Below are 14,886 nucleotides of genomic sequence, written 5' to 3' on the forward strand. Positions count from 1 at the left end.
AAGTACAGTACTATATCAACCTGCATGGAGAGATGGATAATAGCTAACAAAAATGTTGCTGAGGTTTTCATGTTTATGGTCTCATGTTTTAAAATTGTTGTTTATTTTTCAGAAAAACTGTGTGTGATGACAAGTACTAATGATGGTGACACATGGGATACTGTAACTGCTGTTACACCAGCAGATGCTACCTTGGGAGAACACACAAAAGTAAGAAACTTGGAAATGCCTATGGTTTCATTTCTAATGATTATATTTTAGTGCCACTGTGTCATATACCAGTATGTGATTTGCTTATTAGGTTGTTGAATATGCAAATGATGATGTTTACATCAGCTTTTCATTGGAGGACTGTAAACAACGTTTACATGTATACTGTGATGAAGGATTTAAAGCGTTTGATGTCAAGACTGAGGATGCACAATTAGAAGCAAATCCAGAGTGCCAGGTATTCTCTACAATTTTTTTTATTTGTGTCTCTTTAGTTTCATTATATCAATCAACGAGGCAAAGCTGAGATATAAAACAAATATTTTCTATTTAACGAATGCAAATTATTCATTAATTCATATTGAATCATTGCTGAAGTATATGCCAGGATGCTAGACCATTAAAAATGGCAGTGCTCCAATGCAGCGTTCTGGAACCATTGCAACATGTAACTTGAGAACAAACTGCTTATGTAATTGTTGTACACTTTATAAGTTTAGATTTTAGACAAGATGTGGTTGTAATAATAAATCCCTGATCAATTGTTTTTGTTATAATTGTGAAACTGCTACCCCAAATTCATCAATAATCAATTCATCAACAAGCAAGAATTTGGTGAGCAATGCACACAATAAACTCATTTTTGCGATAAGATTCTCTTTTTGAGGTAATAATTCCCACGATGATAATTCTGTTCTGTTCTACATAGTTACCTGCATTTATTTCCTTCATGTGATCGACAGGTATAGTATCACATGGTTTGCCTTGTGTGTAATTTAAAATCGTTATAGAGGATACTCTATATAGTTACTTTAACATTATTTAAAGGATGTTTAAATTGAAATACTTGCAATTATTTGCTTTAACATTTATATGATGATAATATCATTTTATGTTATTTTGAATTATATTATTATCTAGGGTGGTATTGTACGCTTACCAACAAAGACTAATAAGTTCTACCAAATAGCAATGGCAAGTCATGGAAATGAGACAAATAAGGATCTTACACTTTACTTAAGTAAAGATGGTTGTAAAACATGGTCTCAGTTGTACACACTAGGTGCAGTGAATGCAGAAGAATCTGACCTAGCTTACTACAGTGTAAAAGAAGGGAAAGAAGAAGCAAAAGGAATAGTGTGTGTTTACAGTTATGGTTCAGAACCAGAGGGGTATAATATTGGAATGCAGTTGATTTCTGACAAAGAAATTATGTTAAAATAATTATGAATTAACCTGGTTTTCATGTACCTTGGTTGATTTCAGCCATAAGGCTTAATAATTCTGATGTGATTTATCATGAAAATAATATACAGTAATGTATGTATTTTCAATTTTAAAACACTAACTCAGTTGGAAATTGGCTGAATCATTGGCAGCATAAATTTCAAGTTACATTACAAAATACACTGTAAAAATCTTTATACACAAAACTTTTAATAAACCTAATACTATCTTGACTTGGACATTAAAATAGTATTATACATTAAAAGTGACCTTTTAATGTAAACATCAATCATGTTTATATACTACAGAATAGCATATAAGATTTATTTAAAAAAATGTTTCACATTAAAAACACCAATTACACTGCAAAAAAACATGTACATGAAAGTGAACTAGATATAATTTCTTGGTTGGGACAGTATTAATTATTTACAGTATATCACACATTACTATATGCCTTTTGCATTTTAGTCCAACCTTATTTTACAATTATGTAGGATATAAGTAGTAGGCCATATAGGGCTGGGATATAGGAAGGTAGCTTAGGTGGTTGAAGCAGGAATACTAATCAAATACTCAGACGTTTTACTCATTTATTACATTTTAGAATTTAGACCTTGTACTTTTAAAACATTTAATCCGGAATAAATAAATAGATAAGTAGATAGTAGTTTTGATTACATTTTTCATAGTTTTAACATGATTTTAGAAAATTTAGATCTAATGCTTTTAAAAATTGACAGGCATTTCAATTAGTACGTCTTATATTATACTGAAATTAATAATTCTGTATTGAATTTTTTTATTTTTTTAAAATTTTGTTTAAGTATGTATTAATTAGATTTTCCATAATTTAATTTTAAATTTGGTTTCAACGAACACATACTGTCTTTTTTTCAATACTTTTATGTAATCAAAGAAAAATATATTATAGATATATTACCATATATATTCTTTCAGAAAAAAATATCTATAATTTTCTAATTTAATTAGAGTACTATTTTAACCTCTCCTTATTTTCGTTCAATTTGCCTATCATCCTTCGGATTTCTTCCATATTGTTATTATTGGTAGTGGTAAATATATCTTATTTGCTCAAAATTGTAAACATAGTATTGGTTCCAACTTTAAACCTGAAATTATTATCTTATAATGCAAATTATTATTACAGTTATTTGTCAATTTCCATTATGACTGTGAATTTATATACAGTAATTACTATTTAGACCATTCCTTGTGTTCTTTCCATTCTCCTATCATATTCTTATTCTTCTTTCTGCTGTATTGTTTCCTTTTTTCCAATTTTTTCCCTCTCTAAAAAAAAAAAAAAACCGTCCTCAGGAATCACCATACATAGCAAAAACATAAGATTAAATAAAAGAAAATGCCTGTATTGGTAATATTGGCTTTTAACATTAAAACTTATATAGCGTACATTTCTATGATAAAATCATTTTTTTTTTTTATTTTGGTAATATTGGTATTCTAAGTATTAATTTCCTAAAACATTATAGTTTATTTTTGTCAGCTGCCCTATTATGAACTGGACAACTATGTTCATACTTCAGCCAATGACTTTCCTTTTCTTTCTGATTTTCCTTGTATCCGATCTAGACCATCATCATCCGACTATATGTTACCAAAGTAGTTAAAGATGTATTGTCTTCCAAAGACATGAAACATTAAGATTAAAGATGTATTGTCCCTTTGACTAATTCCAAAAAAATAAAAAAATAAATATTATGAAAAAAAGTAGGTCATTTTGAAGTATCATAATAGTTATCAACTTTCACCAAAAATTAGTCGAAAAAAAAATCAGACGTTTTTTTGTTCAAAAAATAACTTTGACTTCCAGTCAAAGTTTTCGATCAAAACATATCTCATAATGCAACGCGCTTGTTTGGCTACTCTGTATGCATAATCATAAAACTTCCTCGCGATCTGTGTGAAAACACCTTCTCAACCGTGAATAGTTGTAAACAATCCTAATTAGCATCATGCATAATGCATACTCATTGTTTGAAACCTTTGTTCACTTTAGCTCGCGACGATTTTCCAGACGAAATGTAATAAAATTAATTTACCTGTTAATTACGTAAACTTGTTGTTTTTGGCTCGAATTTTCGACTTAAAGTGAATATCTTTAATATTACTTTGATATGGCCAATTTAAATTTAGAATATTTTGACCTTCATTTTTTTGTGTTTCAAGGGACAATACATCTTTAATAGAATCAGACTTTAAATAGTTCATTTTGCAACATTAATAATAATACACGTTTAAATTAAACAAAAAACCCATTGGCTAGCAGCCAATTTAACTTTTTCTTGCTTTAAACTAAGGTAAATATTTTTTTTCGACCAATTTTTGGTAACTATTAGTATTATGTAATATTAAAATTGCATATTGAAAAAAAAATGTTTAAAACATTATTGTTCATCTTTAATATTGTTTGGTGCTTTGGAAATTGTATAGTACTAGTCTACTCATCGCAGCACGTACATTACCCACTCACCGTTTCTTTCTTATATTTGGGCTGAAGAACAGTAAAAATGCGCAGTAGTCTACTTTTAATTGCGGTGTAGTATTTTTATAAAAACTTAAATATAACACAGGTCTCTTCAATTAAAGACTACCTTTTTGTGCTGATTATTAACACAAAATGGAACCAAAAGTATCCGCCGGGCCCGACAAGAATAATACAGTAGGCCTACAGCTAAATGCCACATTTAAAACGTTAGTAATTTATAATAACGAAATTACAGACTGCCCGAACACCACCAAAAATTAAATACATTTTACAAATAAGCACGGCAATTAATAATGTTAAGGATTACCGCCGCGGCATTTATTTTATCATGTTTAGGCCTACAGGACTAAAATATGTCCGACGAAGATCTTTAATTGAATTCGCCTGTGTTATACCGTTTTCCTTGTGCATTAAAAGAAAATAATAAATAATAATAAAAATGTGTGCCGTTTGTCGTTTATTTCAAATGTCATATCTGTATCTTAGGTGTTTTTATTGTAGGCCTATTGATCATCTTTTATTTAATTGTTTTTAAATTTGATTATAAATTCTGTACAACCAAATTCACCTATCGCCTAGGAAAATAATATGATTTATTTAAAACAATTCAATACCGGGCATGGTAATTTTCTAGTACTGACCGAGCAGATTCGGTGAAAGATGCCAGTTATATCAATATAATTTGCATCTCTCACCTCACCACCTTAAACGCCCACCATTCTCATATTTGACCACCTCTCTTAGTCTTAGACCAACACATCTCGTAATGGACCGCGTCTTATAATCGACCACCCGTCGTATGACCACTCCTCTCATAAAGGACCGCTTTTGATAATCGACAACCTCTATTAATGACCACCTCTCATAAGTGACCTCATCTTCTTATGAGGGACCACTTCATAATCGACCACGGCATCTCGTAATTAGCGGCCACCTCTCTTTACGACCACTACCTCTCATAAGTGACCACCTTTTTTAAAGGACCACCGCCTCTTGTAAGGGCCAGACTCTCATAACCAACCATAATCGACCATATTTCATTTTACCTCCTCTCATAAGGGACCGCTTCTAATAATAATGGACCACCTAGTGACAACATCGACCACCTCTTTTAAAGGACCATCACCTCTCAAAGCGACCACCTTTTGTAAGGGTCAGACTCTCATCATAAGACCATGTTTCATAACCACTATCTCTCTAATGACCATCACCTTTTTTTAAACGACGACCTCCTTTAATAAGGGACCGCATCTCAATCGAGCAACTCTTGTAAGCGAACACCTCTTAAACGATTACCTCTTGTAATATAGGCCTACCACCTCTTTTAAAGGACCACCACCTCTCGTAAGCGACACCTCCATAAACGGACCATCGTAAGCAACCACCCTCGTTAGCGACAACCTCTCCGAACGTGAGGACGGCGGTCCTTTAAAAGAGATCGTCGCTAATTACGAGATAACCGCTTTTTGAATGTCGGTCGCTTACGAAGGGTGGATTAGACTGATAGCTATAATAAAGAGGTGCATTTTTTGCACATGGGTTTGTAAACAATTTAACATTAACATTTGCTAACGATAGTAACTAGGTGTGAAGCAATTTCATTTACTACATTGCTTTTGACCGTTCTACTGTGCATCTGAGCTGATGTTGATTTTTTATTTACCAGCTACAGCTGTTGGTGTTTCTACATTAGCTGGATGTTTACTACATTTGCGGTGGATGTTCTATAACGGTTGTTTCGACATAGCTGGCGTTTTCTACATAGCGGTTGTAACAATTAAGGTCTAACTGTACAGCTATAATTTTACTTTTTTTGTAAATTTTAAGCAAGAACAAAAAATGAAATACTCATGATTAGGCGTACAACATCATGATTAATTCATCATGAAAGGTAGGCCCTATACGTAGCCTAAAGTATAGTTTATGAACCGTTTTTAACTTTTAATTATGCGTATTGTAACTTTAATTAACGTTTGACTATCTAGAGGAAGTAAATTCTTATGTGCCCTAGACCAGGGAAAAGTGAAATTATAATTTGTAATTTTACTCTTCCTTGTCTGCCGCGCTTCCCTATGTCTATGTATTATGCGACGGTAACCTACACACCCTATTATGTTAACCAATAAAAATGGTTTAATCGGGGAAAACCCAACTACAAACCAATCACAATTATTATATTAATATCGCACTAGCTATCATCGCGAGATGAGAGAACTCCCCTGGTTGGTCAATCGTAAGAGTCGCGTACCTAAACTAACCGTTTTAATTATCAAATAGTCAATGTTTAATATTTTGCACGAGACACAACAAAAGGCTTTACTAGCCTGCTATTAACCTTTTCTTGTATAAAACTAATCTGTTGATGTCGATGATGAAAGTAAGCAGATTTTGAATATTCATGTGTTTTTTTGAAATGGGGAAAATTTATGTCTGTGAAGTTGGTTACTAGTTCCTAGTTCCTAGTTCCTTATTCAAATTCAATTAAAGGGACATTCACAAATATTTAAAAAAAAACAGATTTTAATACGTAATAACTGTCTAATTGAGTTGATATTGCACCAACATGTTAGCCTTGACCTCCTCTACTTCTTCCGGTCAAAGTTTAATAACATTTTATGCATTTACGCCCTCTACGGCGAATAAGTAACTGGCTTTACGAACGTTATAACACTTGACCTGCTTAATTTTTTCAAAATATTTTGGTATGAATCGATCACCCTTGACCTACTCTACCTTTTGCCACTCCAGTTCCGCGAACTTTTTTGCGTCTACGCCCTCTACGGCGAATAAGTAACTGGCTTTACGAACGTTATAACACTTGACCTACTTAATTTTTTCAAAATGTTTTGGTATGGATCGATCAACCTTGACCTACTTTACCATTTGCCACCCCAGTTCCGCGAACTTTTTTGCATCTTCGCCCTCTACGGCGAATAAGTAACTGGCTTTACGAACGTTATAACACTTGACCTGCTTAATTTTTTCAAAATATTTTGGTATGAATCGATCACCCTTGACCTACTCTACCATTTGCCACTCCAGTTCCGCGAACTTTTTTGCGTCTACGCCCTCTACGGCGAATAAGTAACTGGCTTTACGAACGTTATAACACTTGACCTACTTAATTTTTTCAAAATGTTTTGGTATGGATCGATCAACCTTGACCTACTTTACCATTTGCCACCCCAGTTCCGCGAACTTTTTTGCATCTTCGCCCTCTACGGCGAATAAGTAACTGGCTTTACGAACGTTATAACACTTGACCTACTTAATTTTTTCAAAATGTTTTGGTATGGATCGATCAACCTTGACCTACTTTACCATTTGCCACCCCAGTTCCGCGAACTTTTTTGCATCTTCGCCCTCTACGGCGAATAAGTAACTGGCTTTACGAACGTTATAACACTTGACTTACTTAATTTTTTTTAAATAGTTTGGTATGAATCGATCACCCTTGACCTACTCTACCATTTGCCACCCAGTTCCGCGAACTTTTTTTGCGTCTACGCCCTCTACGGCGAATAAGTAACTGGCTTTTACGAACGTTATAACACTTGACCTACTTAATTTTTTCCAAATAGTTTTTGCATCGACGCCCTCTACGGCGAATAATTAATTTGTTATGGGTAGATGACCCTTGACTACTTTACCATTTGCCAAACTAGTTCCGCGAACTTTTACCTATGTCCTTTTACGGCGAATTCATTTTAGTTTTGTTTTGACTTGTTACGATTCTAGAAGATAATTTCTGAAGCAAACACAAATACAACAGTTTGGTTAAAAACGATAACCACAAGTTATTTATTCCGTTTTATTCATTAACACTTTTCAACACAAGTAGAACATGACTACCTGAAATTAAAACAGCATTTAAAGTAGGCTCTATCGTAGTATATAAACTAAGAACTAATAAATAACTTCTTACGTCAACATGTGACGACACACTGCATAGTCATTCAATACCACCCCACTTCAATAAACAGTTGCAATCGATCCCAATGTAATATCTTTTTAAACTTGCTTACAGTACCCATTTTATAAAAGCGCACAAACCAAATCTGAACTGACGGTTTTGTTAAATGTCATTACAGCAACTGTTACTTAAAAACAGTTTACACTACCTTATAACAGCAAAATTAACATATTATTCATTAATACTGTTACCGTTAATATTAAAAAGCGCACAATATTCATTGAGTGATAATAGTCGTTTAAACACAATATACAGTAATATTTTTAAAACTATATTTGTAGTACCCGTCTATACCTCACAAACTAAACAATTGGGTGAAATAGTGTTTGAAAAACGGTTTAGGCTTATAGACTTTATAACAACAAAATTAACATATTGTGAAATATGCCTTAACCTTTAATGTGAAACATATTCATTAATAATCCTTTATTAATTAACAATTAAAAAGCGCACATTCCCTGGGTGATGAAAGCTGTTTTAAAAACAATACAATAATTGTAATGTAACGAATGTAATGTTGAACTGTAAGTAGCTGAAATAATTTTTTATTTAACAATTTAAATATGCCTATTACTACTCTTTCATAACTTATATAACATTATACAATAATTTCTTTCAAAACTGTCAAAAGCAATTTTTTTTCCCATTGCATTTTGTTTCCTAGGTAATATGATGTAGGAAGATAATTGTATCTAAATGTTAAGCATCACATTAAGTTGTTTAAATGGTGTTCTTACGCATATCGTTTATGGCATAAATGTCTTTTATTATAAAATCTATAAATTACTAAATGTTTTACCACTGTAGACCTAGAATGTTTGAACAAATCTCTGAATTAAAAATCACCCACATAGGCCTACAATGACATCATCTTACAGTACCCATCTATAAGCGCACAAAAAAAAACAAAGCTGAACTAATGTTTTTTTTTTCAAATGTCATTACAGCAACTGTTACTTAAAAACAGTTTACACTACCTTATAACAGCAAAATTAACATATTCATTAATACTGTTACTGTTAATATTTAAAAGCGCACAATATTCATTGAGTGATAATAGTCGTTTAAACACAATATACAGTAATATTTTTAAAACTATATTTGTAGTACCCGTCTATATCTCACAAACTAAACAATTGGGTGAAATAGGCACTAATGTGGATTTTTTAAATTTCATGATATCAACTGTTACCTGAAACATATTCATTAATAATCCTTTATTAATTAACAATTCAAGCGCACATTAGTCCTTGAGTGATAATAGTCGTTTTAAACACAATACAAACAATATTTTTTTAACTATATTTTCTACAGTACCCGTCTATAGCGCACAAAAATAAATGTTGAAATAATGTTTTTAAAAAATACCTGAAAACGGTTTAGGCTAATAGACTTTATAATATCAAAATTAAGATATTCATTAATAATCCTTTAACCATTAATATTGCCAATTAAAAAGCACATATTCTTCCATGAGGTATAAAAGTTGTAAAGAGAATACAACAATTTTGATCGAAAGTAATTTTTTTAACTAAGTTGTTTTACCTAATACATTACCCATTATAGTGTACAAAGAAAACAATTATGTGAAATAATGTTATTCATACCAAATTAATTTGAAAACATTAAGTAGGTCAAGTGTTATAACGTTCGTAAAAGCCAGTTACTTATTCGCCGTAGAAGGCGTAGACGCAAAAAAGTTCGCGGAACTGGGGTGGCAAATGGTAGAGTAGGTCAAGGGTGATCGATTCATACCAAAATATTTTGAAAAAATTAAGTAGGTCAAGTGTTATAACGTTCGTAAAGCCAGTTACTGATTCGCCGTAGAGGGCGTAGATGCAAAAAAGTTCGCGGAACTGGGGTGGCAAATGGTAAAGTAGGTCAAGGGTGATCGATTAATACCAAAATATTTTTTTAAAAATATATAGGTCAAGTGTTATAACGTTCGTAAAAGCCAGTTACTTATTCGCCGTTGAGGGCGTAGACGCAAAAAAGTTCGCGGAACTGGGGTGGAAAATGATAGAAAAGGTCAAGGGTGATCGATCTATACCAAAATATTTTGAAAAAATTAAGTAGGTCAAGTGTTATAACGTTCGTAAAGCCAGTTACTTATTCGTCGTAGAGGGCGTAGATGCCAAAAAGTTCGCGGAACTGGGGTGGCAAATGGTAAAGTAGGTCAAGGGTGATCGATTCATACCAAAACATTTTGAAAAAATTAAGTAGGTCAGGTGTTATAACGTTTGTAAAGCCAGTTACTTATTCGCCGTAGAGGGCGTAGACGCAAAAAAGTTCGCGGAACTGGGGTAGCAATTGGTAGAGTAGGTCAAGGGTGATCGATCCATACCAAAATATTTTGAAAAAATTAAGTAGGTCAAGTGTTATAACGTTCGTAAAGCCAGTTACTTATTCGCCGTAGAGGGCGTAGACGCAAAAAAGTTCGCGGAACTGGGGTGGCAAATGGAAGAGTAGGTCAAGGGTGATCGATCCATACCAAAATATTTTGAAAAAAGGAAGTAGGTCAAGTATTATAACGTTCGTAAAAGCTAGTTACTTATTCGCCGTAGAGGGTGTAAATGCATAAAATGTTATTGAACTTTGACCGGAAGAAGTAGAGGAGGTTAAGGCTAACATGTTGATGCAATAACAAATCAGTTAGACAGTTATTACGTATTAAAATCTGTTTTTAAAAATATTTGTGACTGTCCCTTTAATTGAATTTGAATAAGGAACTAGGAACTAGGAACTAGTAACCAACTTCACAGACATGGAAAATTTCCAGGCTCAGTAGGTGGTAGGCCTAGGCCTCTAGCTAGGCCTAGGCCTAGCTTTAGTCAGAGTCAGACATGCATCTCTTCTACTAGCTAGGTATAAGAGACTCTACTACTTACTAGACCAGGCTAATAAAATAATATTATAAATAGGCCAGTCACCAGTGCTAGGCTATCTAGGCGTAGGTTGTATTTCGACTCCTAAATTACTAATCTAAATACTAAATTCATACCCGTAAAATTAGTTTTATATAACAAATAGGCCTAGCCTAGGCCTAGGCCTATTGTTAAAGATTTGGAGTTCCTTTATACATAGTATATTCCGTTAACGTTGTTTTGCATTGGGCCTTTGAAAACCACTCGTTATGATCAACTTGTTTATTATTTTTCCTAAATGGCTTTAATTTATCCAGTTAGTAGGGCCTAGATGGTTCTTGATTAAATTTGTCTATAAAATTTGTTTTATTTAAAATATCTTTAGTTAATATAGTAATATTGTTACAAAATCTTGGCATTCCCTAACACAGTACCTAATAATAATAACATGCCTTATAAAAAGTACATGCATTGCTAGTTTTTGATGTTTTGTATTGTTCCTTGTAGTTTGTACTGTAGGTTACATAACAGAACAATTTTATTGTCTTCCCATTCAATAGACACCCTTCTCTACATAAAACATAATACACCACACCCCTATCATAATAATGGTATAGTCCATATAATTCGAGGTGGCCGAAAACGGCACCTGATCCACTATACAGTATTACATATACAGTAGGCCTATAGGGCCTAGGCCCTACTATTTTATTACTTTTTTGTGAATACACACAATAAATAGTTAGGCCTATAACTATATTATTAATAATAATTAATACATATTTAGGCCTAGGTCTCTTAAAAAAAATATACTTTAGAAAATCATAAAAGTAACAAATCCTCTAAATTGATTTTTTTCGCACACTGTTCGCGAATTCCGCAATACTTTCATTTCTATATCGTGCACTAAAAAAGCAACAACTATAGCAGTAGGGATAAAAAACTCTCAGTGGAATGCGTCTATTTAACACATTTATTGATAGAAATCACATTCAACTTCCATTATTATTTTATCAATGTCAACTTTTCTTGGCATTCCTTATAATCAGCGCCTGTTTCTCTTCTTATTGATTTTCCAATAATTGTTTTATACTAATATGAACATATGTGGTTAAAGAACTTGGTACACTATTCGAAAAGAGTAGGGGATCGTCTCCCGGTGTTGCTGGCTGCCGTGGGTCCGTAGAGGGCCTAATCCGAATTTCCTCAGTTTCCAGTACTTGAGGACCAATAATACATTTAACATTTAACATTTATGCATTTTAAAATAGCAATAAAATGTGACCGATTTCAAACACCACCAAAATCGTAAACTGTCATTGAGTTTGGCGAATTTACACAATGAGCCCTACTGTAGCTAGTCTGATGTTTCTTTATTCATTATTTATTCAATTGAAATTGTTTTGATAGTGATCATTAATTGAACTTTTTTTTTGTTATAATGTGCTTTTGTATGTCGAACTGAAAGCAACTCAACTGTGTCGAAATAAGTTAAGTAAACGATAGGCTGGGGCCCTACTTAGGTACCTAGATAACCTTTCCTCTTTCACCTCTTGAAATTATTTATACCATCACACTCATAAACATTCATTATTGTACATTAAATTTAAATTGTTATTTATTTTTCACTATCAAATATGGTTGCTGAAAGTTAGGAACATACTTTATATTGGTAGTCGTTAGGAATGTGACATGTTATTCTTAAGTTGGAAAGAAGTATGATGAGACACTATATTTGAAGCATGTTTTGTGTACGCTAAATAATTCTTGTTAATTAATTGCTTTTTATTTCAGGCTCTAGCTGTTAATTTTTTAATAATATTAGTGCTGGATATTGCTAAAAAGGGTAAGTTACTTAATATTACAGTTACATTTTAAAATGTCATCCTCTTACTTACGCAAGAGGTGCCCTCTAGAAAGGCTCATTATGACTTAATGTTGAATCAAATTTGGACAAATTTGTTCATATTGGAATACAATCGATTCTATATTTCATTCAATGGAATTTATTTCACGTCTTTCACAAAACAATAAAAATAAAACATCCAATAAATAAAATAGAATTTAATTCGTCACTTTGACAAATTATACTATAGGTGATCATTTTCATAATTTTTACTGAAATTAATTTTTTAAAACATCCATGTATGTTAACATACGATCAAAAAATTCAAATTCAATTCAAATATTCTTTATTCATCCTCAATCAAATATACAACAACAATATATGAGAACATAAAAAAAGATGAAAAGGAAACACATAAAAACTCAAAAGAGCTTGATTAGTTGTGTCCCCCTACGTCCCTAACTAGCCTAAAAACTAAAACATAAATAATAAAAAAGCTAAATCCTGCAACAAGTATTATTTTTAAAATTATTTGTAAAATGATAATAAATGTTCTTTAAACAATGATTTAAATATATATATTGATTTAGTACTTTGTAGTTCGTAATTCAAGTCATTCCACAATTTGGGTCCTACACATGACACAGTAAAACTAGTTGAAGTACGATTACGTTTTCTGAGTCTCATTTTGTCTTTAGATCTTGTATTATAATTATGGTAAGAACCATTTTTAATAAAGAGCGATGAAAAACGCACATCCTGATTAGTAGTAACATTATACATGACCTTGAAAAATGTTGATGTATGTCATCTTATGACCTGATGCATTATAAGCTTATAGTGCTGAGTTGTGCCTATTATATGCCATATAGAATATTATACAGTATATATATCTATATACAGTGTAGAATAGGTGAAAAAAATGACGTCACGGATGAGTTATCACGCTGAAAAGCTTATTAGGACTAAGTTAAAGTATTTGAAAGACATTGTGAGTAATCATTGCCATGCCATTCAACTTTTTGAGATAATTTGTTACACAAAAAGTGTACAGAAAGAAGAATAATAATAACTAGATTTGAACTCGTCACTTTGACGAGTTCGGGTTATTCGCGCAAACGCAACATGCACATACTTTAAACTATATGAACTTCGTCAATTATTATGCCATCCTATGACATGAATTAAGAATGTTTACAGTGCTGAATTAAGAATGTTTACAGTGCTGAATTGTACCTATTTTGAAGCATACAGCATATTACAGTGTTTACAGAATACACTGTATTTTAACAGTGTAGCATAATTACGAGACCATCTTTTAAATCCAATTATTAACACGATGACGTCATAAAATTGGCATATAAAGATAACAATTATCTAAATAATTACATTAATAAAAATTTGAAGAATTTTGGGCACGTGAAAGAGAGATGTGCTCTCGTTTAAACGCAATGAACTTTTACGCAAGAGATGAAAATATGACTTTTGTAATTCAATTGGCCATATGATGACATCACAATATCCGATTGGCAAAATATTCACATTAATTCGTATCTACAATTCAATAGCTTCCTGAAAACGTTTTAATCATGATTATCACTTTTTATTTTGACGAGCTATAACAGATTGAAATTTACTGTAAAGATGAAAATAGGGGACCCACGTTATTTACATTTTTATACATGATGACGTAATAAAAATAACAATATTTTTTAACTCATGCGAAAGATAGTTGATTGACCTAGACAGTATTAAAATATCTGTGGAAATAGAATACGTATAAGCGAGATGCGCTCTATTTAATATGATGAGCAATAACGAAAGAGTAAAAAATCCTATATTTTACATTTGTGTGGCCATACGATGACGTCATAACATCCGAGGGGTAAAGATTCTGTATGAATTCATGTACAACATATCTGCTTACATATTAAATTAAAAAATTGGGGGTCATGGATGATCCTGAGGAGCTGTAATAGATTAAAAATAGGCATAATTTTGACAATTTGTTGTCACTTTTGCAATGCGCGCAAATGGTCTAAATCAACGTGTTCGTATGACGTCATTTTAATTTGAAATGATGTCAATCTTTTTTAAAATGACTAGGAAAGACTGTAAAATCATAATTCAAGAGAGAAACACATGATTTTCATGCTTTGTGCGCACCTTACGCGTAAATGTTTTCGCGCGCGTGGGAATTTTTTACATGCTCAAAATGTCATGATCAGCATATAAA

The 14,886-nt window shown here is 32.3% G+C and overlaps 2 protein-coding genes across 2 annotated transcripts in view; both read left to right on the forward strand.

The window, feature by feature from the left end:
- The window catches only part of LOC144849891 (uncharacterized), a 66,414-nt gene extending 64,225 nt beyond the window's left edge, over positions 1–2,189 (forward strand). Inside the window, exons 9-11 of the mRNA XM_078706991.1 lie at positions 113–210; positions 302–448; positions 1,132–2,189. Coding sequence (XP_078563117.1) covers positions 113–210; positions 302–448; positions 1,132–1,434 — 548 coding nt within the window. The 3' untranslated portion in view covers positions 1,435–2,189. The remainder of the gene's footprint in view (positions 1–112; positions 211–301; positions 449–1,131) is intronic.
- The window catches only part of LOC144849885 (uncharacterized), a 78,527-nt gene that overhangs the window by 40,251 nt on the left and 23,390 nt on the right, over positions 1–14,886 (forward strand). The gene's annotated exons all lie outside the window — the stretch shown is intronic.

Source organism: Antedon bifida, chromosome 8 (genome assembly GCF_963402885.1).
Source record: "Antedon bifida chromosome 8, ecAntBifi1.1, whole genome shotgun sequence".
Taxonomy (NCBI): domain Eukaryota; kingdom Metazoa; phylum Echinodermata; class Crinoidea; order Comatulida; family Antedonidae; genus Antedon; species Antedon bifida.